Raw genomic sequence first — 25,471 nt, 5'->3', positions numbered from 1 at the left:
GCTCATGTGATTTAATGTTTCTCAATTATTTGATATGATTCCAGTTGTATACACTTGTGAACGGTGGTTTTGTGTCTTATTCTGCAAACTTGATATTATTATTGCCCTATGAAGTCCACAATCATGGAGCTTTGATTAAACAGAAATGCCCATGTATTTATTGATCCCTACTGCTCTTTGATTATTTGTGCTTGGTGTTTACTCGGTAAAAGCAAAATAGCCCTTTTAGATCAATGTTTTTAGGTATAGGTAGGTCCCACTGACAAGGCCTCAGAATCCAGAGGGTTTACTACTGAGCATGAAATGGAAAAAACCCTAAAAATAAAATAAAGCAGCCTTCAAAATGAATTTATCAGTATTTGAAGACTCAATAGAGTTGCGGAGTGCTGGAGGAAGTACTCAAACATCCATGCATTTATCCATCCACCTATCATCCATCCCTCCATCTGTATATCCATCCGTTTTAAATAATATTCCCCATTTCCTTTTCTTCAAAATGCTTTCAATTCACAGTATCTACATGATTATTCTCAACTATTTCTGTTTGCCATTCGTTGTCATAATATTCCTAATGTCCATTTCTGTCAAATGCTTTGGGTCTCTGGTTCGTCTCTGGTTCGACTCCACGGAGAAACAACAAAAGGACGAACCTGGATTGATCTGTCCAAAAATCCAAGAGGATTCTCCCTACCCTGTCTAGTGCCCCTGAGCAAGGCACTTACTCCCCCAACATCTGCTCCCCGGGCGCCGTACATGGCTGCCCACTGCTCTGTGTGTCCTGCACCAGATGGGTTAAAAGCAGAGGTTACATTTCCCTCCTTATATGAGTGTGCTTGTGCATGTCTGTGCATGTGTTTGGGACAAATAAATGTATCTTAATCTTAATCTTGCACGGTGTCTATATGTTTCTTCTCAACTCTTTCTTGTATTTAGGTTTATTTCGACAATCAATCGTCAATTTTAATAATATTCCATTTCTTTCAAATGCTGCCTTGCAAGGCTTCAATATGTTTCTTCTCAACTCTTTATTGCATTTATGTTTATTTCACTAAAAAACACATGCCACCAGTCCAGTCCAGTCCTGCAAACTCAAAACATCTCAACGGAAGTCAACTCTTGATTGTGTGGCTTTTACTCTGAAACGCATGCCGGATGTGCTCCTCGCTGCGGCGGACTTGACGCGTCTGAGCCCGGGGCAGGACCATGGGAAGAGAGGAGGACTTTTCTCAATGGACCAGACTTTTTTATGGACACTTTCCAAAGTCCCAGAGGAGCTGAAAGAGACGCAACCACCGCGGGGACTCTTCTGCAACAGACGCGCGACGTTTTATTTTGAAATCGCGAGCATTTCCAGCCTAATTTAAGTTGAAAAGGTTGTTGTTTTGGCACCTTTCTCCCCCCCCACCCCCAGCCCCAGAGTAATTTCCTGTCGGCGCCTGTGGAAAACAAGAGGGTGGAAAGTTTACTCGCTGGTGGTTTGTTTTCGGGGACACAGTCCGGAGGAATGGACCTGAGGACCGGGTGAAGCGGACGGGGACGAACCCGGGATGACGACCTCCGCCTCCCGCCGCGGAAAAGACAACACACCGTGACCGGGGACCTGGACCCTCGCTCCGGGCAACAAAGAAACCCTCTCCGCTCCCGGGCTGGTTCTCTAGGAAGCTTCTAGCAGTTTCTCTCAACACGAAAAAAAGTGGATTATTAAAAAGCTGCAGGGAGCGAACACCTCGCCACAATGGAGCCGGGATTATAGACGAAGGGCTCGGGCGAACAAAGGAGGAGTGAACGGGGCAAAGGAGCGAGAAATGGAGGAGGAAGGTTCCGTGGAGCCGAGCAACCTTTCCCTCCTCGGTCCAACCCACTGATCTGCCTTGAGATACCGAAGCGATCCCAGGCTTGTGAACATGAGGGTGGAGGTGGTGTTCGTGCTCCTGCTGCTGGGTGGAGGCAGCCGGGGAGGTGGAGGCTCGGTGCTGCTCGCGTCCGATTGCAAGTCGTACGACGACCGGCCGAAAGGAGCAGGGAAGAGCCCGAGCAGCGACCGGAAGGTGGTGTGCAGCAACATGGAGCTCCATCAGGTGCTGCCGCCAGACTCCTTCCCCAACAGGACAGTCACACTGTGAGTATACAGGAGGGGACATCATCTTTCACTGGGACAAACATCCTAAAGATAAGGCTGGAGGATTTAGTTAAACAACTATACAGACATAACAAGTTTAATATAGGTAATTGTTGGGGTAAATGTCCAGGACTGCTTCCCAAACAGGACAGGAGGTGTGTCATCTTAACACTAGTACGAACACACAATCCACCAAACCTAAGGTTTGAGGATTTAGTCCAAAAATTATACAGACATAAAAAGTTTATTAAAGGTAATTGTTGGGGTAAATGTCCAGGACATCATCCCCAACAGGACAGGAGGTCCACCCATCCATCAAATCTTAGGCTGGAGGATTTAATCAAAAGTTGGGAAGGAGTCTGAGACATTTATCGCAATATTTACCGATATCCATTGATCAGAAATATCGACATTAAGTTACACATTTCAATTATTGCGATAAATGTCCCGAACTCTTTCCCCAGCAGGACATGGTGAGTATACAGGACAGGAGGTGCATCATCTTGTACTGATACAAACATCCTAAACCTAAGGCTGGAGGATTTAGTCAAAACAATTAAACAGAAATAAAAAGTTTAATATAGGTAATTGTGGGTTTAAATGTCCAGGACTCCTTCCCCAACAGGACATGAGGCACATCATCTTGCAAGAGTACAAACACACACTCACATAAGTTGACGTAACCCTATCAACTTTTAAAAGTTTCACATCGGTGATTATCGCGGTAAATGTACTGCTCTCCAACAGGATAGTCATCGTGACTGTATAGGAGGTGCATCATCTTACTGTGTCAAAAACACTATCACCTAACCACAAGGACGATTCGAATTATATCAAGATAAAAAAAGTTTAGATAGAGTAGAGATGGGTTATTATCGTGAAAAGTGTCCTGAACTCTCTCCCCAACAGGACAGTCACACTGCGTATACAGGAGGTTAATCATCTTACATTTAAAACAACTTAATAAAGAGACGTCAAAAGTATATAAAGATATAAAGTTTCATATTGGTAATTATCGCGATATATATCCTGGACTCCTTCCATGACAGAACATTCATTGTGACGCTGTCAAAAACACCATGTCACCTAATCAAAGGGACAATTCTGCATTTTTATCTCGATAAAAAGTTTCATATCTGTCGATATTGCAATTGATTGCGATAAACATCACAATTTGATATATAGTGTATAAGCTGCTGTATTAACCTTGATTAACAGCAAAACATCTGACAAATCTGAGGGTAATCCAATTATTGGTTCATACAGTCCTCAATGTTCTTGCACACAATACAAAAGCTATATATTGATTTATTGAATACAACAAAGTGGAGACAAAGTGAAAAGAGTTGAAAATCGTTATCTTGATATACTTTCTGGCCACATCATTTATTCCCAATTACAACCTGAACAGATTGACGTTCACCTCTACACATATTCATGATTTAAGGGGGAAATTCCTTATCAGCACACGTGTAAATCTCTTAAAAGATATATATGCCGTGACAGGTCGTACACTAAAGTTATACGTGTCAGCCGTATATCATGCTTTCACAGGTGCATACTGCTACAGTGTAAATGTAAACCCCGTGTAACTCTAACCGTCTGTCTCTCCGTGGCGTCGTGATTCATACGCAGGGAGATATTTTGGCTGCTACGACATGACATCTCTTGCCATATCTCCGAGGCATTGTAGTAGATGTGAGGGCTTTGAATTACCCCTTGTGGTACCTCCCCACCCCCCCGGTTGGACTATACACCGTCGGAGTTAGAGTCAGTTTTCACCAGTGCTGTTATTGACGATCTGCTTCTGTGAGTCTCTGTGTGGCCCCAGGAAAGTACAAAACAGATGCACATTCTAAATCAAGTGGTTGAGCCCAAGTAGAGTTTCCTCACAAACTTTTTTACGACCTCATGGGTTGAGGTCATCAAATGTTGCTGCAGATATTGAAAAGCTTTCAGCCTGAATTGATTAAATTCTATTGTGATTTTTGACATATCACAGTGTCTCACAGAACACAACAATAGAAACAAAAAACCAAAGGCCAGAAATTCAAAGCTGTGCACCCGGGGCACTTGTGTGTTTTTGGTGGTGGTGAGTGATGGGATCGGGGGGGGGAGTAGAAGCAAATAATGGACTCCAGGGAGGGAGAGACAGACAGAGAGGGGGGGGGGGGGGGATTGGCTGTTAAGTTACGACTCAGACGAGCATTGCAGTGAGTTTGCGTGTTTTAACCTGTTTACCACAAATCACATGTAGATCACTTTGAAGCTCCGTCCAAAGTCATGGGTTTACGAGATCTTTCCCTTCACCATCCGTCCATTTGTAGTAATTTCCGGACAGGACAAGCTTATGTGCTATGATTTTTTTGTCAGTAATGTTACTTTTTTAGCATTGAAGTTACTCTGTATAGCCTGGGTGTAGATGAACACCTGGTTAGCACTCACCTGAGTATTAAAACTTAAAAGAAGTAGACTTACTCATCTGAATTGCCACAAAATAAACAGATGTTCACTGTGATGAGTACCTGCAGGGTCACCACGGATCCTTCTAAAAAGTTTTAGAATCACTCTTTATTTCTTTCTGACTTGGGTCAAGTTGGATTAAGGTGGTGGGAAATTAAATTTTAACTTTAACAAGTGTCATTAAAAAAGTTTTCAAAAGTCTTGAATTTAACTGTAACTGTACCTCTACCTGGATCACCCAAGTATCATCTGTGGGCAAATCAGTTTTTACTTACCTTGGATAATATTCATTGGCAATAATGACACGTGGATGTGATAAGTGTTGAATTGAAAAGGCGAAACGCATGAAGGGAGCTTGGATTCTTTAACAAAAAAATGTATCCTCATCCCTTTTCCTTCTTCTTTGTGGTCTTTAATAACCTCACTGTCCTCTTTGATATTTCTAGAATTTCTCCTCTAGTCTTGATGTCTTCTGAGGTCATTTTGTTTGCCTTCCCTCTTGTCTGCGTGTTTTCAGTTTTTGGTGCCTTGTCCGCGTGTTTTCAGTCATCCCGGAGTCACATTGTTCTGACAGTGATGGATTGGAGGACGAGCTCGGCACCGCATGATTTAGCATTGAGCTTGAAGGACTGTTATGTGGAGGATAGCCTCCAAAGACAACCATGGCTGTAATCATAGAGCACAGAGGGCAAAGAGTTTCAACTGTCAGGAATTCCTTCCAGTTTCCACTTTTGAATTTCTGAACACTTGTAAACAACAAAACTAACTCGTTGAAGATGCACATTCGTCACAACTCCTGGTTGACGATGGTGGGATTTCTTGGGTTGAGTTGAGGAGCCCCCTCAGTCAGTGTAGTGGCTGTGGGGTTGACAGTGGCCTGGATATGGCAGGTCTGGCTGCAGTGGAACATTACCAGCCATTAATTATCCTACTTAAGCCAAAGTAGATCCACCCTATTTGGCACCGACTACTTTTCTCAATATTGAGATATGTAAGACGTAAACGATGCTATAATTTAGTCAAATTTCAAGTGTTGAAAATGTGTCGAATGCTTTGTAACAAGTCCTTTGGGTGTCTGTGGCTGTGAACATGATTAACACACGCCCCTGGATCTAAACAGATTTGGATCTTTTTGCTCCGTTCACTTTCGGGGGTAATGTTATTTCACATATTTCCATCTGGCGGGTTTCCAATTTGTGCGTCGACACACCTTGTTGTGCTTGTTAATTAAAGGCCTTCACCAGAAACGGCGGTAGACGCTGGATGTGATTACAGACCCATTCCATTCATCACACTTAACCTCCTTCTTTGTACTTGAGATTTCCTGTTTTCCTTCTTTGGGGCTTTGAGAACAAATTAAACATGAAACCCAGGCTTTTTTAGACGAGTTAAAAAAAGACGCGAACCACAAGCACACGTCTTTGAGAGGTTTCTGGACTATTATGGTGAACTTATTGTACCAGTGGGTAATTGTTTTGACTACATGCCAGAAGATTTGCCCCAGAATTCTGTCACATGGTGGGTTCTTGCCGCTACCACATCTTCTTATTTTAACCATGCTTGTCTATACATGAGCAGTCACACAGCTGAGGGGCTATTATTTCACCATAAATAAATGATGCCCGGTATTAGCATACCCCGGGATTGAATGCATGTAGTTATTCGGTGCAGTTCGGCTCTGAATGCCTCTCTGTCGGGGGGGAAAATGAGTGATGCATTCCTGCATTTGTGCTCTCTGAATGATACCGCATGCCTAAGTAATCCGAGAGGAAATGACACAAATGTGTTTACAGCTGACCTGCCCCCCCATGTCAGTGTAGGCCTCGGCTAAAATACAGAGGGAGTTGAGTTTAAACTTTGCCTCACATGGGGAGATAAATCAGGTGTGTACATGAGTGCGAGTCGGTCAAAGTTTTATTCTACATAACCACATAGGACGGGAACTGTCCACTAAGCTTTCTATGCTCACGCAGCTCGTATTTCTTTGCAGGCCTTGTTCTGTGTAGCCAGGATTCATTCACAGGAGCACCTGGGTTGGACAGTGCAAATAAGCACACCTGGCTTTCGCCTTTACAGAGCAGCACGGGATTAATTTCAGGAAGAAAGCAGGGATTTCCTCCCTCGCTGCGGGAGAAGCACGCTGAGTTCCATGACAGGTCGGAGCGCAGTAAAATGTCTTGTTTTACGGCTCTGCAAACTGGGAGTTAAGGTTGCATTCTCATCCGGTGAGACTTTGCTTCCTTCAGGTTCGGCTTGTGGAGCAGTTTCACTGCGGATGTCAGATATGGAAAGTCAGTCGACATAGATACATGAGATTGGAATGTGCGATCAGTACCTCTGTCAATCATCCCATTTGTTTATTCTCCCCTGCATTGAGAAGCTACTATGTCATGCTGGGAGCCATTTTGAAGTGCTTGTGTAAGTAGAACACAGGTGTCTGCTGTCATGCATGTCCTAAGAGGAAGTGTCTTTGTTTCTTTCAGTTGGTCTGAAGGAATGCTCCTGTGTTTTTCACAGGAGCTCCGCGGTGCTTTGTGGAAGAAAGCAAAATCCCAAAGGCGAGCTCCCGACAGCTGCAGATTTAGTCTCTTCACAACCTTTCATTTCACAGACCTGTTGAGCTTTGACTTTGCCAAGTAGCCCAGAGTGTCAGCGATTCCCGCACGAGCAATTCATTTTAATTTGTTTGACATGAGCTCAGGCATGTTGATACCTTGTAGTCTGGCCTTTGTTCACTTCATCACTAATCTTCTTTTATCCCGGTGTTTGCATGGTGGGTGATCATTTGTTTATTCAGCCGGAGAGCTATAGGGCGCATATCCTGCTTAAAGCTTGGCCTGTTGGATGGTGAAAGAGGAAATTGCAATGACTACGACTTTCCAAAACTAAACGGTCCAAAAGAGCATATATGCCAGTTTTGGTGAATTACTTTAAACGACTATATTACCTTAATAATACATCTAACTTAAATCCCTGGCACAACCTTTATACCTTTTGGTTCCCAAATCCCAATAGTGCCGTAACCTCTTCATACTAAGTACAATAGAGTGTTAGATTACCGCATGAATCACCATGGCAAGTTGCTACACATCAGACACTGGATCGTTTCTCTTTTCCACCTGAGCCGAGGCCCACGTTTCCATCCCCGATATTCAGAGGACGTCACTCCAGAAGGATTTTTTATGAGCTCAACTGCAGCCTGAAACTTATTTGAAAACCTGTTGAAGGCTTACAGCTCTCGGCTCTCTGGAGTTCTTTGTCTAAAAGCCTCCTGAGCACAAAGCAGGTGTTGAGTGCGCACACCAGTCAGCTTTGTCCTTCAAAATACTATGTGCCAGTGTTGGCCAGTTTGCAGTCCTCCTATGGATAATGTTCCTCCCGCCAGAGGCATACCTGTTTGTAGGTGTAGCTTCTTAAGTGAAAAAGAACTGTATCTCCAATGGTGTCATATTTACTCACTTTGAATGCAAAAGGAAATCTAGGCCAATTCATTTTGCATTATTCAGAGTTGAAATTCCAGTTTCAGAGGCAGCGTTTGCCGTGACTGTCACAGAGATTTATAGCATCTGTATCAGGAAGCAGAATGTGAGATTTTGAAGGAGCCCCCCCCACCCCCCACTGCAACTCGTCCCTAGCCCAAGCTCAAGCAGGTCTTATCTATGCATCAAGATAACGGAGACTCCTCTCCTGCGTCGTTTGAGGCCTAGCCTAAAGAAATTCCTGGCCACTCTCTAGTCTGGAGTCCTCAGGCCGACGTCCAGAGACAGGCGGTTAGGAAGCAGACGGTCTAGCTATAGACGCCCTGAGGGCAGTGGAGGTGCTGGTAGTTAAACGACTGTGATCCATGCTGATTCCAGGCTTTTCTATATGCAAATCGGTAGCTGTGGTGTGGTGTTGCTTTCCCGCTGATGCAGAAGAGTAGAGAAGACTCAGCCGTGGAGCGAGAGCAGTTTCAAACAGGCAGAGGTCACACTCCTGTCATGAGGAAGAGGGAGGGACAGGAAGGGCAGGGAAAGGGCTCATGATTCTCAAGAGAACTCTCTTGCAGATTTATTTTTACAAGCCCACGAGTCACGGGGCCAGAACTGGGAATTTATGAACCCAGACTAAAATGATTTCCAAAGACATGTTATTGTAAATCCGTTTTCTAGTCTGTAAATTTAATTATCTAACTTCCTGCGAAGACCGAACGTCTGTTAGTGCTGCATGCTACTTCAAATAACTTAATATCAGTAATGATGAGTCCACTTGTGATAACTCTGTTTCTTTGTACGATTTTACTATTTGGCAAGTGTTAAAGTTTGGCATATTTAACTGTCACACAACATAATTTATTTGTACGTCTGTTTTCTCTGCAACACTATAACTTGGCTTACATTGCCCTTGTAAAAATGTGTTGTTGGCTTTGTAGCTTCATTTTATTTATGTATTGAACTGAAGATTCTACCTCTATGTTGTTGCCCACCCCTATATTCATACATTCCTGAATTCAGAGAGCCCTCATGGTAAATGCATCCAGTTGGTATGCGGAAATATTCTTCACTATAAACGAGACTTTTGTGGCCACAGTTTGGCCAAAGCGCTGTGTTTCTGCCCTTGTCAGATCATGTGTGCACACGGGCAGTGATAGAATTTGCAGTCTTGTACATCGTGGTGTTTTAACATCTGCCGTCTCAGCATCCAGAAGGCTGCAAAGCACAAGCAGCGAAACACAGGAAGTGTTTGTGTACGCAGTCTGTCTTTCTCCCTCTCTGAGCGGCAGGGAGCCAAGCAGCAAATCTCCAGCGAGTCTCCTCCGTCCAACCCTGTAATAAAACAACCCCTCAACACCCCATAATGACTCCAATCTGGCCCCGGGTTGTGGGTGCCACTAGCATGTTTGTCACCCACCACATCCCCTCCCCTGCTGGCCAGAAACATGCTAACCACAAGTCCCTGCTTGAGTTTTCTGCTGGTAGTAGAGCGCTATTGATTTGTCTGCTCCTGTAGGACTAGTTTGGGAGAAAGTTTTGAACTCTGGGGGACATGGGCATAGAAAGTGGAGCTTTACAAAGCAGCTCGGTGCAGTGAATCGACTCCCGCTGTGCACCAGGAATTCAACTGGATAATAAAATCTGGTTTATTGCCCAGGGAGGAAGCCATCCAGAATTCACACTTGGACTTGAAGGTTTTCTCAATTCTTGTTTTGTAGTGAAAAAGGGAGAAAAGGCCTACTGTGTATTTTTATTGTTTTGATTCCATTCAATAAAACACAAAATAAAGAGTCACTAATATTTTGCCAGTTCATGGCTGGGTGGAAGTTGACCTGGTGTTAACTCAAAACATGGATTTCTTTTAGCTCTTTTACAGAACAATTAGCAGTTGTGATATACACTCGCCATATCCCATAATAAATTAATTAAATGTTGCGGTTTAAGTGTAAAAAAAGAAGTGTATCATCGGTGAGTCACTGCTGCTACAGAACATGATACTTCATGAAAAATAAAAGAGGCTTCACAGAAAGATCAATCGATGTCATTTGGCAACCTGTCTCAAGCCTGCTCTGATTGCATTTTAACTTGAAAAGAGACAGCTTGGTTGAACTCTAAGTAGTTTTTTTCCTCCCTCCTCTGATCTTTTGCTGGCAGCGAGGAACATTCTGTGGCTGGAAGCTGAGTGTGGCTATAGAGGACACACAGTGAGAATTAATATTGTTATCTGTCAACAAGTAACAGCGTGGCCCCGTTCCACTTCTTGAAAAAGACACTCGATCCTTTTGAATCCACCTTCACAATTTAATTAACACACATTCCTGGTTGCTGTATTTAGAGCTGCGGCAGAAAGTAGTTTGTTTCAGACAGTAAATGGCCTTAGGTGACAAATTCATTCATATGATACAACCACTGAGAATATGTTATTCCTTATTATATCTTGTTTCTTCTGTTGCTTGACATTTTTTCTCTCTCCACAGAATTTTAAACAACAATAAGATTCAAGAGCTCAGAAATGGATCCTTCTTTGGATTGTCTACATTGGAAAAATTGTAAGTATAAATATTTGCCTTTTTCCTGCCGGTGATCTGCATAAACATAAATGTGTTTGTGTTTTCAGTCATGTCTGTGTCAAGTGTTTTCAGTCCTTCCTTATAACTGTTTATTAGCTATTTGTTTACAGCCCTTTTAATGTAAAACAAACCTTTGCAGTGGAAGTTGATGCTTGAATTTCAAATGATTAATCATAGCTCTAAAAAGTCCTTGTTTCCAGCTTGCAAAGCAAATATTTAGACTATATTAGTCCATGAAAAATCACCAGTTCATGGGCTTGATGTTACAGTCTCCGTATTTCACATTATATCCACCAGTGCATTAGCAGGAGCCATCCATCTCTCCACCTCGGCTCCTGGTGCAAGACGTTTGTAAAACACACTTTGGCGTCATGCCATGAACATCGAGGTCAAAGAAAACGAGTTGACGTCCAAACAGCACTTCCCCTTTAGCCAAGTGCATCGGCCTATGTTGGAAGACTGGAGGTGCTACGAGAAAAGGCTAATTATAGGTATAGCCCCCAGGGTTGGTTGTTGTCGGCCTGGTGACATACGCTCAACATACAGCTGCTTGGGTATTCTGGGGCTGGGGCCTACTGTCTGCACAAGGAGTAACACACAGACAACTTGACTGTGACTCCAGGATTAAGTGACGCCTATCTTTAACAAATATGTGAAGTCACTTGTAGAAACCTTGGATTGAAGAAACAAGTGAGAGCAGAAGGAAATAAGTAGTAAACAGTGAAGACATTTATTAGGATACATGTGTATGTTCTCTGGGCCCCCCTTTAACTATGGAGAGATGTTGTTCATGTCATGGGATTTTCGCCGTGGAGATTGGGTTGTCATCACTCGTGTTTCCTTCCTGCCGAGAATTTGAGAAAGTGGCTCTGGGCCCTGCACATATGGGCCATGGGTGATTTATCACTTTGGAATGGCTTCATGCAGATAAAATAACCAGACCGTTAATGGCCGTGCTTTTACCCAAGGCTACAATAACACATGACTACACTGATATGGAATTCTAAGGGCATGTTTTCCCTGTCGTTCCCCTGGTTCAGAAGACCAGGAATCTACACGCTGTATGAAGCCATATTGGCTATTTAGCCTTGTGGTAGTAATTTAAAAAGAAGATTTTAGAATTTAATTTTCAAGTGCAATGTTGGGCTGTTTGCCCGGCCTGTGGTAATGTGGCTTTAGCTTTCTTTCTGAAACTGCAATAGTGACCTGAAGTAAATGACTGTAGAAAGTAAAGAACTCTGAACCTGCACCACTGCTGCTACACAAAGAGCTGTTCAGACCAGTTAATTAAAAGTTCAGAGAAGCTTGACTCTGTATGCAGGACCCAGAACCGGAGAATCAGTTGTTGTTGTGCGATGCCTGTTTATTAAAATTGAACATACACTTGTGTACCTAATAATACATATGCCAAGTATGAGGCTGATAAGATAAAAGGCTCTCGGGATACGCTAGCCATGTACAGAAAGAGATTTCTGGAAGTCAATTGATTATTAAAAAGTCAGATTATTCACACGCTTCAGGGTTCCCTGCGTTTTGCACACTTTTTGTCATTGTTGGCAAGCAACAAGACAAGAACATCAGATCAACTCTACACCCGTCATTCTCCTTGGACCCTGCTGTTATTCGCATGCTTTGATTTTTTGTTCATTATCAGTAAAAAGCGTTTGAAGTATTTCCTCCTCTTTCCCTTTTGTGCTCTCAACTTCAGTAAAATTGTCCTGCATGACTTTTCCCAAGTTGACTCCCACATTGATACGGCCAGATAAGCCTAGATTGTTTATAGATTTGCCAGAAAATCCCCTGTGGGCTCAGATGTTGTTAGAGCTCAGGCCTGCAGGATAAACAAGAGGCTATGTGCTGAATGTCCTTTAAAAAAAAAAAAGAAGCTTTGATCTCCCCCCACCAAGGAAGCCTTTAAGGCACCTACGTGCTTTGTCTTTGAACGGCCAGTCGATTTGGTTGTAAAATGGGCCCTGCCTGTCGTTGCATCAATCCACAGGCAAGTTTACCTCCAAAAGCAGCTCCCATTGTGCCTCCCACAGACCCCACCCCTCTCCCGTCCACCCTCGACCAGTGAAGCGAGGTTGCTAGATGGCTTGCTTGCTTTTGTCATTGTAATGAGGCCAAGCCAAGGCCAGAGGTGTCAACACCGTGATTCCCACACACACACATTGCATGCTGAAGGCTCTCCCCTTTTTCAAATGTCCCTATGGCCTCCCACCCACCTTCAATCACACTTCCCCCCTCTTTCCCCCTCAAACTCTGAAAGAGGGGGAAAGAACTCCTGCATGAGTCTGTTTGAATGTGCCGAGGCTCTGCATCTTTAACCCCCCCCTCCCCTTCCTACCGCCTTCTCAGCTTTACAGTGTTTTTTTTTTCTTGATCCACAAAGAAACTCTCCCTCATTTGGACGGAGACAGAGGCTGTGAGTGCCAGAGAGAGGGGTAGAGAATCGATTACACCTATCTGGAACTCTGTGTGAAATTGCAAAGTAACTGGGGAGACCGCTGAGTTTTGTCGGGGGCCAAAGGTGTCCCTGCTTGGAAATGAGCCACACAGAATCCCCATTATCGCTCGGCTCATAGAAATAGGAGCCAAGCTAGGCCACCATCACATGCTAATTCCTCGCTAAATCCGCTGCTGTGGAGGAATGTCTATTGTGGAAAACAGAGCGGGGATAACGGCACTAGTGTGTAGTGTTTTCTGAAGGACTTTTTGTTGACTATTCATGAATTGCATAATACGTGTCGAAGTAAGTGTTTAAGCAAGTTATACATGGATGTAGTGCAAGCTTGAAAGATGGATATTGTTGACTAGACTTTAATTGACATTACCAATGTGATTAAAAAGAGGCTGTGCAACTTTTATGAACACAACCTCTTGACAAATGAAATTTAAAGTCGTAAACTGCAGATTCCACCTTTCCTCAATTAAACAGATTTGGTTATTTTAATATGACAGCTTTACTAGGTTTGGTATGACCACAAGCTGTAGCCAACAAGTAGAGATGTTGGCTACAGTTTGTATTAAATCACTTAAGTTTTTGTAAATGCTATATAAATATATATATATATATATATATATGAGTCCCAAACCTGGAATGGAGGAGTTCAGTTAAACTTTATCCCGTGCCACGTGTTTGAAGTTTAATATGGAAAACACCTTTTGGAAGACAGTGTACTCCCTCAAGAATGGCAGCAGCTACAAAACCACTCTTCGGTTTGGTACCAGTTCAAGAGCAGTTCTGGAAAGCTCCTGGAAATATTCAGCCAGCTATTTTAATTCAAGCATGTTGGGGGAAACCTGGCATTTTTCTCTGCAAACAGGTTTGGAAGGTGCCAAGTCTTGTGTGGTCAGCGGTTTTTGGATCCTAGGTGCAGTTGTGGACGGTTAAGCATGGACTGGCCTTCTCTGACATTTTATTCACTTGTGTTTTTGTTGTTGGTAGTAGTGGGTTTTTAGGGCTATTTTTCATTTTTACCAATGTGACTGACTTCTGATAAGTGAAGACCACCCACGCTTATCTGTTTATATTGTTCAAAGCTTTGTGTTGGAAATTGGTTGTTTTTTTAAGTTAAAATAGCATTAAGGTTTAAATTAGATAAATACAATTCTCAGTTTTGGCAATTTGTCAAGAGTTTCATCACTAGCAGCATTGTTTATTGTTGGTCAAAGTTTTGTGGCGTGTACATCTGACCCTTAAGTTAACAACAGTGATGCAACAGAAGAGTTTTCTCTTGACTCCTCAGCCAGGAACTTGTTAAAGTGGGACACAAGGAAAGTGCATCACCTGTAACATCTGCATCTCCAAAGCCGTTTTCAGACATGACCCTTGGAAAATGTCCCTAAATAATAAGCCTGGACATTATCCAAAGTTTGCCTTTCATATATCAAGAATGCCGCAGGTCCAACAACTGGAAGATTGCTGGAGCATTTGCAAAAGTGGTGGCATCTCTTTTTTTTAAATCTAAAGATATTTTCATCCCCAGTTTTCCATCTGTTGTGTTTTAAAAATCTCTTCATCATGCAAAATCACTGACTCTCTGTAAACTTTATTCTCACTTATCCTGACTGTCTGAAAGCAGGTCAACCAATATAAAATCTACCTTAGAAATTATCAAATTACTAGACTGAACATGATTCTCTAAAAGTGCCTCCAACTGGTTATGAAGGTCTTGTTGCCTTCTCATCTTTCTCTCACCGCTCCTGCACAGGGAGGCCAGACTCTGCTCGCTCACATCAAAAGCTTTTTAAAACATTTTTTGTCTATGACTTATCTGTGGCCACCTACCCACCCTCAGATGACAGCCTCTCCACATCAAACGGTCAGAGTTGCCCAGAGGCCTTTTGTGTGGGTTCAGGTGGCGACTGGAAAGCCTCCTGAACCTCCGCTGTAATGAGTGACTAGGCAGTGCCAGCGCAGGTGAGCAGTGCAGGAATTCAATGACCGCAAGCCTTTGAACCTCAAGACAGGCGCGTGTGTGCGTGTGCTTGAAAGCACTTTTAATGGCCAGGCTGTCAATGACAGCAATTAGTAATGATCGATGGGTGGATGTTTTCATTGGATAAAAATGTGCGTGTGCAAGATGCACTCACCTGTGTATTCACCGTATCATTAGGTAAGGTGAGCAAAGACTGACCTTTAGGCTGTAATCTGGCGGAAATGATGCAAAGACATAAAAAACTGGAATCACAAGCAGATCAACTCCAGAGAATGTCCCAAAGATTGTTCTGGACATTTTACAGAGTTTGTCTTTCACATATGAAGAGCACAGCAGGAGATTATCTGGGTCAGATACGCTTTTACAGCACATCGAGACAGTCAAAATTGTATGGATATGTATCCAGGGGACTGGCAGGGAAAGCTAATATCCAGAGCAACTAACTTGGACATTTGCGTGCTCATATACAGCCCGTCTGGGAAATATCAAGTAAAACGTGCAGTGCATGTCTGCCAGCAGCTATATTCTGTTTCTACTGTTTTGTCAGCAAATAGGGAAAACATGCAGATCACACATTTCCCAGAGTTCAGTGTGATGTTACAAATTTCTTGTTTAAACTGATCGGCCGCCCGACACCCAAAGATATTTAGTCTACTGTCAAAGAAGAGTGAGAAAAGAGACACTGGAACATTTTTGCTTTAAAATTGTTCTAATGTTGAATCAATGTTAACGCTAAATAGTTGCAGTTTCACAGTTGTCTTGCTGCTTGAACTTTTCATGACCTACAATTGTTTTTCTGTTCTTTCCCCCACAGAGACCTGCGGAGCAACATCATCAGTCGTATTGAACCAGGCGCTTTTCTTGGATTGCCGGCACTAAAAAGACTGTGAGTAGTGTTGGAGCTTCTGCAGCTTCGCTCTCTCTTTAATGTGGTTTCTGCAAGTGTGTGTGTATATGTGTGTGTGTGTGTGTGTGCTCCACTTTCTCACATTTAGCTCCTCTGGGATTTCACAGAGTGGTTTTGCCTTTTTTTATTATTATTGCCTCCAAAAGTGCTGAATTCCAGCTTGTTTTTTGATTGTTTGTAGTTCTTGCTTTAATTATTTGCCATAAGAAAATATTGGTTTCTGAAAGCTGCGACTTAATATATCCATGTTTAATTAGTTTCTTCTGTTCGACTTGTGTTGTTTGTCATGTGGAAATGTGGTTAGAGCCATTTCCTTTCGGTATTGTACACTGGTTGAACTGTTGTTTTGCGAAACCTGCAGTATTTTAAAGTACATTTTTTTTTTCAGTACATTTTAAAGCTTTCACCAAATTCCACAGTTAAATAGTCAAAATAGTGTCTGGGCTTTGCGGGCAGTATGTGTACAATTTGTTTTTCATAGGATTTGCTCAGAGCCCAAGTTGCCGCTTTCAGCAAAAACTCTACTTTGCAGATAATGCGTTCGACTCAGCTGTTGTTGTTTTTTTGTTTTTTTATCTATACGCAATGTGTTGTGCGTGATGAAGCAGGTCGAGAGTGTATCCAGTGTCCATAAGGGATCACGCTGGAGCAGCAGTCTATTTCCACAGCCCTGTTTTGCCTGGAGCTCTGCCAGAGACCACTGCAGACACCATGAGGCCTTATATACTTTCACACACTTGGACAAATCTGTGTGAGGAGGGTGATATGTAACCGCGTGTGTGTGTGTGTGGCGACCATGGATATCATGCGAGAATAATTTTGATTTGCAGAGAATACATAAAGCTCGAGACCATCTGAGATATGTGGTGTGTCAGTGTGGGAGGTCAGAGACTGTGTGTTTAAGTGTACTGTTGTGTGTGTGTGTATGTATGTATGTATGTATATGTATGTGTGTGTGTGTGTGTGGCTGAGAGAGAGCAGGAACACAGCATGAATTGGAATCACCCGACAGCACCCCGGCCGCTGCCAACACAAACTTGAGCTTGGCTGCTGCTGTGGAGCAGTAAGAGCGAGACAGGAAGGCAGTCAGCTTCTTGGCTCAGGCCCGGCCTCGGTCCCCACCCCCCCTCTCTCTCCTCCTCCCCCTCGATGCATATTCATTCCACACTCAGATGGATCCCTGCCGGCCTGTGTGTCCTCCGCATATTAACATCATCGCGAATAGCCCGTGTGCGGCGGCGTGGACGCACTGTACCGCCGCGCGCTGATCTGCGACTCCTCGATACCAGTTCCAGAGCAGGGTTTGGTTTTTTGCCTACGGGCTAAAGTTTAATTGGCCCCACCCAGCTCGGCTCATTTTCAAAGGGTAGTCGCTCACCCGACCGTGAAAGGGAGGGAGCGCGGAGTGGAGAAGACAAGCAAGGGAGATGATGAGGTAGTGGCGGAGCCTGGGAATGTAAACACAGAAGCTCGACATCAGGGGCTGGCATCTGCAGCAGCACATCCACCCTATTTCTTCAACCTTTTTGGGAAAATTGCAATGGAATGAATAAAAAGTACACATTTGCACGTTTTCTTACGTCACATTTATTTGACATATCTTTGGCACATGCTCCTCTACCTTTCTCTGTGTCTTGGACTTCACGCTGGCCAAGCTAAAATCATCCATCTGTGCGTCCGCCTCCCTCCTCAGCGTTGCCTAATTAGTTTTCTTCGCCTTTCAAGACACGCCATTTGGAGAACCCATTTATCTTCTGTGTGTTGTCACAGAGCGGTGACAGGGGGCATTTTAAAGAGAGGGCTTCAGAAGTTTTGGGATAATATGGGCTCTACACATCAGACATTAGTCTTGTTGCATTAAACAGCTTTTGCATCAACACATCTTAGGGGGACGTGTGTAATTTAGATTCCTCACCTCTTGACTAACTGAGCAAGATGCATACAGATTTAATTCTAATAACTAAATCTTTAAATGCCTAAAGTTTATATTTAAACTAGAGCTACGGGTATAGATGTTTTGGGCAGTATAATATTTCAGATTATAAATCAAGAAATTTGGCAATGATTCCAGAAATGTATCAAACCCTTATCAATGACCATGAATGAGGCTTGATATTTTATAGTTTAAACATAAACTTGATTAATAATGATAAACAAACCCACTTCAAAATATGTAGAATAGATCAAATGGGAATATAAAAACGCATCTATTTACATTATTTATTGTATCAAATATAAGGCTAGGGTCGTACTTTAAATGTAAAATGCCACATACCAGTTACCGATATTACATTTTCGGATCAAGATTTGTGTGCAAACCCTCATTGGATCAATATAAAAAAATATCTATATCCAGTTAAAATCTAAAACATAAAGAAGTCGTCAGCTGGAGTATAAGGTGTACTTCCACCTTCGGGGAGAAGACACACCTGTGTCTCCCATAACTCACCTCACACTCAGTTTGAGATGTAAAACACACAACACACTCAATCCAATGGGTCCCTCAGGCCTCGGCCGTCTTTACTCTGCATTCCACCAACAGCTGAACAGTTGAGACTGGAGCCTAATCACATCGGGGCTATTTTTGCTCCCGCTCCTCGTATCCTCCACGACAACTGAAGCACTGCGGTGAAGCAGTCCTCTGTGCTGTTAACTTACCAGTGCCACAGTGTCTGGGTCTTTACATGAATACTCATTAAAGGCAAATGGAAAGTGAATAGAACTTTGGGTAATAGCTCCAAAGCCATATATGAAAATCACTGAAATTATATTTGTTCACAAGTATTTACCATATTGCATTAAGTCCCTTGATGTAGCTGTACCTCTTGTATTTGAATCAAGGCGATAAAGTGAGATTAAAGTATACCTCTAGCTAGGGGAGCCCCCTCCACCCTTCACTTTTCCCTGTGTTATCCTTCGTCCGACACACAGCGCTTGCCGAGCCTGCAAAGAAACCTCTTTTTCTTTTCTTCCAAGTGGAACTAATAGCCTTGCACTGTAAATTCCGCAGCTGGTACCTTGAGGACCAACGCCAATAATTACATAAATGCTCGGATGTTAGCATATGCCAGGCAGTGATTTTCCTGGTAACACTTTGTGTCAGTATCGCATTCCTGGAACACCGCGGGACACAGTTCATCTGGTGGTGTGAGGTGAAGCTCTGTCTTTTCTCCCAGGCTCTTGTTTCCTTTCCGGGGCACTATCCAATTGTTGGATCACAGTGGGACGTGTGTTGCAGCTACTGTCAAGGTGCTTTGACCCTTAGAATTTTGGAATTGTCATCGCTGCTTTCAGACATAAACTTAAGTCCGGACATTTTGCAGAACTTCATCGCCTGATAAAATGCCCGGAAGATGCTCAAATAAGCTCATGTGAGAATGCAGCGGCAACTTTACTTGGAAATGCTTTGAATCTTATCCGTCTCGGAGTGTAGATAATTTCTGTTATGTCATACTGATTTTAAGATCTTGAAAATAGTTTTGGGGATAAAAATCACAAGTTACAACTAATTAGGTTTAGCTCTCACCAATTCTGAAGCTGTCCTAAGCGATGTTTTTGTTGAGATACGATCAAATGAATACATGAAAGGAATCACTTGTTATTACAAACCCGCAGGCAATTATCATCTACAGCTCCTCGTAGGGTTTGAGAGCCTTTCAGCGTATTTTTTTGTAAGTCAATGTTGCAAATAATAATGTATAAATGAGATAAAAAAAAAGATAATTATCACTTCATTCTGCTTTTGTTTAAAAAGCAGAGTGGTCTCTACATGGAATACATATTTATATTTGGCTAAATTATTACCTTCATTGCTTTGTAGATTTATCTGCTCCTAAAAAGGTCTTTAACTGATTATTCATAGACCCAAAGAGACATTTTACAATTAGCGGTTATAGAATTAGCAATATGTGTATCTGAAATATTTCCTTGTTATATCTTTTTTGTATTAATCACATCATGACAATCGTAAGGTATCAAAACAAGAGCCGCATTTTCATAACGGGACTCAAACATTTCTGCTTGTGGGTTTTGGGTGGTCCTGGCTCCTCCTGGCTTCCTGTGAATATTCTCTGCAACCATTTCGCGTCATGTTTTCACACCGGGTGTAATTCACAGAGGAAAGATCAGTCTTTTCCGTGTTCGGTCCCTTCACGCAGCGTCAGGAGTCTCCGACTGATGTCTGATGTTTGCCAGAGACATCGTGTCAGGTCACCTCCAGAGGAGAAACACACATTTTTTGACATGTTTGACATTAATAATTGGTGATTAATCGCCTCCCGAAGTGTTTCTCTGTCTTTGATGCGGAGGTTCCCCTTGAGGCCCACACACACACACACATTAGTGAGACTCACCTTGAATGCTGTGAACCTGTCAGCGGAATATTCAGGCTCTTTGCCTCAACCTGCTTCTGTTAAACTTGGCTTTTTTCCCCCGGCAACTTGTCCCACAATTTTCTGTTTACATATTCAGCCTCATGATTGCTCACTTATTGTTGGTATTTCAAAGGTTATAGCTACCATGTGTAAGTTCTGACATGTAGAAGAAATAAACCAGGAACCCTCTTTTTCTGTGTGTGTTTCAGAGACCTGTCCAACAACAGCATCGGCTGTCTGAACACCGATATCTTCAAGGGCCTCACCAATCTCATCAGACTGTAAGTCACGAGTCATTTTATGGATATAATGTAATCATTTCATTATCATATTCCGGCTCGAAATAAACAATATTTCTTTCTTTTTGTATTTACAGGAACCTTTCTGGGAACATGTTCAGTTCGTTGTCTCAGGGGACCTTTGACAGCCTGGTGTCTCTGAAGTCACTGTAAGTTTCGCTGTGCGCTGAAATCACATGCAGGCGTCAGTGTTTATGTGACAACTGTATATTAAACATCTGTCAGCAATGCAAATAAAACTGTGATTAAGCCATAAAACTTGACAGGAAAATTAGGGGTTATCCATCAGGGAAACTAATAACCCACATTGATATTTGTTAGCGCCCAATCACAAACTGACATCCCCCTTGTTCGTGTGTGTGTGTGTGTGTGTGTCTTAACATCTATCCACAGGGAGTTTCAGACACCTTACCTGCTGTGCGACTGCAACCTTCTGTGGCTTCCGTCTTGGATCAAGGAGAAGAACATCGCCGTCAAGAACACCAAGTGCTCCTACCCGCAGTCTCTTCAGGGTCAGCAGATTACCTCCGTCAGGCCGGAGCTCCTTACCTGTGGTACGGATCCACACACACACACACACACACACACACACACACACACACACACACACACACACACACACACACACACACACACACACACACACCTGAGATCAACTTAAATCTGCATACAAACACACAGGGATGTAACGCAGCCTAAATATACCCTTCTGAAACCTTATCTTTCATCAGATCTCTGTGCCGGTTGTCCAGTTGCAGACATTTTTAAAAGGCTGAAATAATTAATGTCGAGTAGTTACACAGAAATGTTGCACTGTCTCTTTAATTTCTCTGTTTTGTATCAGTGAGGCTGGCGTCTGGAGAACAGGGGCTTGTGCAATGACACGAGTGATAAGGGAAGGGCTGCCCAGGCCTTTGTTTGTACTTGCTCACGTCTTATCAGTTTGGCACTCGCCACAGTGAGGAATTATGAAATACATTGCATAGATCCAGAGGGAGCCAGTGGCCTGACATGAATGACAAATAGCACTCAAGAATTCAACATGCTGCTTTCGCTTTCCACGTGTGTCCGAAAGGGGCAGACTGTGAAATGAAATGCCACCGCATCCAGAATTAATGGCGAAAAATGACAAATATGAACAAAATGTGACTCTTTCCCCTGGTTTCCTCAGATGCTCCGCTCGAGCTGCCCTCCTTCCAGCTGACTCCGTCCCAGCGTCAGGTGGTTTTCCAGGGCGACAGCTTGCCGTTCCAGTGTCAGGCCTCATTCGTGGCCGAGGACATGCAGGTGCTGTGGTACCAGAACGGCCGAATGGTCCAATCAGACGCTGCCCAGGGAATCGTCATCGAAAAGCGCATGGTGCAGAACTGCTCGTTGATTGCTAGGTAAGACAACGTTTGTTAATATTAGGTGGGGTGTGCTCTCCGTGATCATGTGGGGAAATCCGGCAGGTGGGCAAACATTTCTAAAGTTGCTGTGATTTTTGTCCTCCCCCCCATCAGTGCGTTGACCATCTCGAACATCCAGCCGGGCTTCACCGGGAACTGGGAGTGCCGGATTCGGACAAGCAGGGGCAACACCACCAGGACCGTCCACATTGTGGTGCTGGAGAGTTCTGCCAAGTACTGCGACCCTGAACGCGTCTCCAACAACAAGGGAGAGTTCAGGTCAGCCAGAAAAAGGAGCTCCTCAATTAATATCTTTAGAACTGAGTATAACTCCATCCCTTGTAAAAGCCTGTATTTTATATTAGAGTTAATATTGACAAGTCCTCCAATAGCACTGTATTTAAAGACAGAGTTTTACTCTCAGTTTCAACATATTCACACTTTCAACAATGTTTTATTTGTTTTGGCTAAAAATAGCTTGTTAAACATATTTAATCATAAAGAATGTTCATTTTTTATTTGTTAATTTGATCTCATATATTTCCAAACTGAATAATTAAAAGTATATACTCATCCATTCTCTCAAAATTTATATTCAATGCATTTCATCTACTGCTGAACGTTCCCCTGCTGTCATAATAAGCACTGTGGCCCCCTCTTGTGGTTGAACATTAGAATTTCTTCATGGCTTCAGCCAGTATTGCACTACTCTGCTGCCAGTGATATATTTTATGCACATTATAGCTGTTTTTAGACAGGAACTCTAGAGAATTTCCACACATGTGAGAAATGCCATCAACACGCCCTTTCATGCCTTTTTCTCATATGGGACATTCAATGAATGGCTGAAAACAGCTCATGACATTCCCAGGGGGAAATAAGTGGATCTGAAACAGCAGGACTGATTTGTGTTGGTCTCTTTCCAGGTGGCCTCGCACCCTGGCGGGGATCAGAGCCTACCTCCCCTGCAACAAACTGCCAACGAGCGCAGGCATCTACTCGGGCAGCTCAGGCGAAGAGCAGCGGGCGTGGCGCTTCTGTGATCGAGAGGGACTGTGGGCGGAGGACGACTACTCCCGCTGCCAGTTCCAAAAAGACGTCACTAGAGTTCTCTACGTCCTCAACCAGGTCTGTTAGTCAGCTTGTTGTTCTCCAACATGAAACTTTAATTATTGTCTCCTCGGCTTTCTGTCTTTATCTTTTGCTCGTCTTTGAACGTAGAAGCTGCCGTTAACTGGAAAGCTGGCATTTGGGCACTTGACTATATGCTTCTGCATCGTTGTGTCATTCTTAACATAGATCTTTGCACAGTATTTGCAAATGTACACAGCCTTTCCTTCTACATTGGATGGGGTGAAATGTCTCCACACATGAGATAGTGCACGTGGCATTGTTCTGTAGAATAAGATGAGAAAAAAGTTTGTAAAAAAACACTAATGCAATGCCAGAGATATAAATAGTTAGCCAAACAATTGGAATCGTCTGTGAAAATATTTTACAATTGATGGATAAATGAATGGAAATAGGCTAGATGAACAGATGAACAATCCTCAATCAGCATGCTAATATATTTTCCCCAGTAATATCATTGAAACTTACCTGACTAGTCCTTCACACTACAGCAGGCCTCAATAGCCCTGCTGTAGAATGAAGGATGCTGGGAGTTATCTGTGCATGTGATGGAAGAATGCACAGTGGAGGGTTGAAATAATTCAACGTGCAGCGTGTGCTGCATTCCATACATCTTTAAAATAGAGTTTTGAATGATGTTTTTATTGCTCAGCGTTTAATTTGCGTACTTTTTTTTTCAAATTTCCCAAAATTCCCGAGCTTAACTTCCCATGGAAAGTTTCCGGAAATTTACCGGAAACTTTTCGCCCCTTTGCAACCCTAAACCTAATATGTGTTTTTTTCTCTCTCCTCCTTTTTAGATGCCTCTGAACGAGACCAACGTGGTTCACAGGGCTCAGCGTCTGCTGGTCTGCACCATCGATGCCGCCAACTTCTCAGACAAGATGGACATCATCTTTGTGGCCGAGATGATTGAGAAGTTTGGCAAGTTCGTGCAGAAGTTTAAAGATGTAAGTACTGCGGTGCGGTGGCCTCGCTAACTGTGAAAGGAAAATTAGATTCAAATCTTGCGCAACGGACTTTTTACGAGTCTACATTGATGTTGCGATGCATTTTTTTCCCTGTCGAAAGACAAACAGATTAATGTTCGACAGCTGCTTGAAGTCACGTTGTTTAATGAGGACGAGTGTCTTTTCACGACTTCCGGCACAGCTGGAGGTCAGCAAATTCAAACAAAGAAACATCTTTTTAATGAACGAGCTAGCGCGTTGCGAGTGCCACGGGCAAGTCACGCTGAGATTTTAAAAGTTTAGTCGGGCGGCACCAGGCTCGACGTGTGTTTCCAATCGTCTCGAGAGCCGTGTCGAGCATCTCCCTCAAGCATGTGTTAAGTGTCGTTTGATTCAAACAAGATGCTGACTGAGCACAGTCACATGTCTCGTGTTTCCACTCGAGTAATGCGGAGTATGTCGTGTTGAGTTTCCTGCTAAGTTTCTCTGTTGCTTCCCAGCTCGGCGAGGTGATGCTGAGCATGGCCAGTAACGTGATGCTGGCCGACGAGAGGGTGCTGTCGATGGCTCAGCACGAGGCCATGGCCTGCTCCCGCATCATTGCCTGCCTCCAGAAGATCGCTGTCTACCGCCTGGCCACAGCACAAGCCTTCTCCCTGGTGGGTCTCGTCGATGGTTCTGCCCTTGAACGTTTTTGTTTTTTACGAGGGTTTGTGTCATAATCCCCTTTTTTACCCTTTTGTCCTTCCAGCCATCGGCCAACATAGCACTAGAGGCCCACACAGTCCGGGCCAACGACTGGAACGGCATGACCTGCATGTTGTTCCAGAGGCCGAGCCCCGAGCGGTCGCTCAACCAGGACCGCCAGCTCACCTTCAAGTGTAACACCAGCAGCGCCTTCTCCAGCGTCCTTCACAAGGTCAGCTCCCATATGAGATTATCACACCTAGGGTTGCAAAATTCCGGGAATATTCAAAGTTGGAAACTTTCCATGGGAATTAACGGGAATATACGGGAATAAACGGGAATATACGGGAATTTACGGGAATAAACTGGAAATGTTGTGAGTAATTTATAGTAACTGTATTTACCTTGTCATATACAGACATAAATATAAACATTTTGTTTTGTCATAGGCTGATTTGAGCCCTGAGGAAACTTTGGGCACTTGACTATACGCTTCTGCATCGTTGTGTCATTCTTAACATAGGTCTTTGCACAGTATTTGCAAATGTACACAGCCTTTCCTTCTATATTGGATGGGGTGAAATGCCTCCACACATGAGATTCTGTAGAATAAGATGAGAAAAAAGTTTGTAAAAAAACGCTAATGCAATGCCAGAGATATAAATAGTT

At 43.3% G+C, this 25,471-nt stretch overlaps 1 protein-coding gene across 1 annotated transcript in view; it reads left to right on the top strand.

Annotated features, from left to right (window-relative positions):
* Nucleotides 1-1,204: 1,204 nt before the first annotated feature.
* The window catches only part of adgra3 (adhesion G protein-coupled receptor A3), a 29,974-nt gene continuing 5,707 nt past the window's right edge, over nucleotides 1,205-25,471 (top strand). The window contains exons 1-12 of the mRNA XM_061066352.1: nucleotides 1,205-2,119; nucleotides 10,533-10,604; nucleotides 15,882-15,953; nucleotides 20,557-20,628; nucleotides 20,724-20,795; nucleotides 21,040-21,200; nucleotides 21,818-22,031; nucleotides 22,149-22,313; nucleotides 22,961-23,162; nucleotides 23,966-24,115; nucleotides 24,616-24,774; nucleotides 24,867-25,034. Of these exons, the coding sequence (XP_060922335.1) occupies nucleotides 1,905-2,119; nucleotides 10,533-10,604; nucleotides 15,882-15,953; nucleotides 20,557-20,628; nucleotides 20,724-20,795; nucleotides 21,040-21,200; nucleotides 21,818-22,031; nucleotides 22,149-22,313; nucleotides 22,961-23,162; nucleotides 23,966-24,115; nucleotides 24,616-24,774; nucleotides 24,867-25,034 (1,722 nt within the window). The 5' untranslated portion in view covers nucleotides 1,205-1,904. The remainder of the gene's footprint in view (nucleotides 2,120-10,532; nucleotides 10,605-15,881; nucleotides 15,954-20,556; nucleotides 20,629-20,723; nucleotides 20,796-21,039; nucleotides 21,201-21,817; nucleotides 22,032-22,148; nucleotides 22,314-22,960; nucleotides 23,163-23,965; nucleotides 24,116-24,615; nucleotides 24,775-24,866; nucleotides 25,035-25,471) is intronic.

The sequence above is a fragment of the Limanda limanda genome, chromosome 22, assembly GCF_963576545.1.
Source record: "Limanda limanda chromosome 22, fLimLim1.1, whole genome shotgun sequence".
NCBI lineage: Eukaryota > Metazoa > Chordata > Actinopteri > Pleuronectiformes > Pleuronectidae > Limanda > Limanda limanda.
This window is presented reverse-complemented; position numbering and strand designations above follow the sequence as displayed.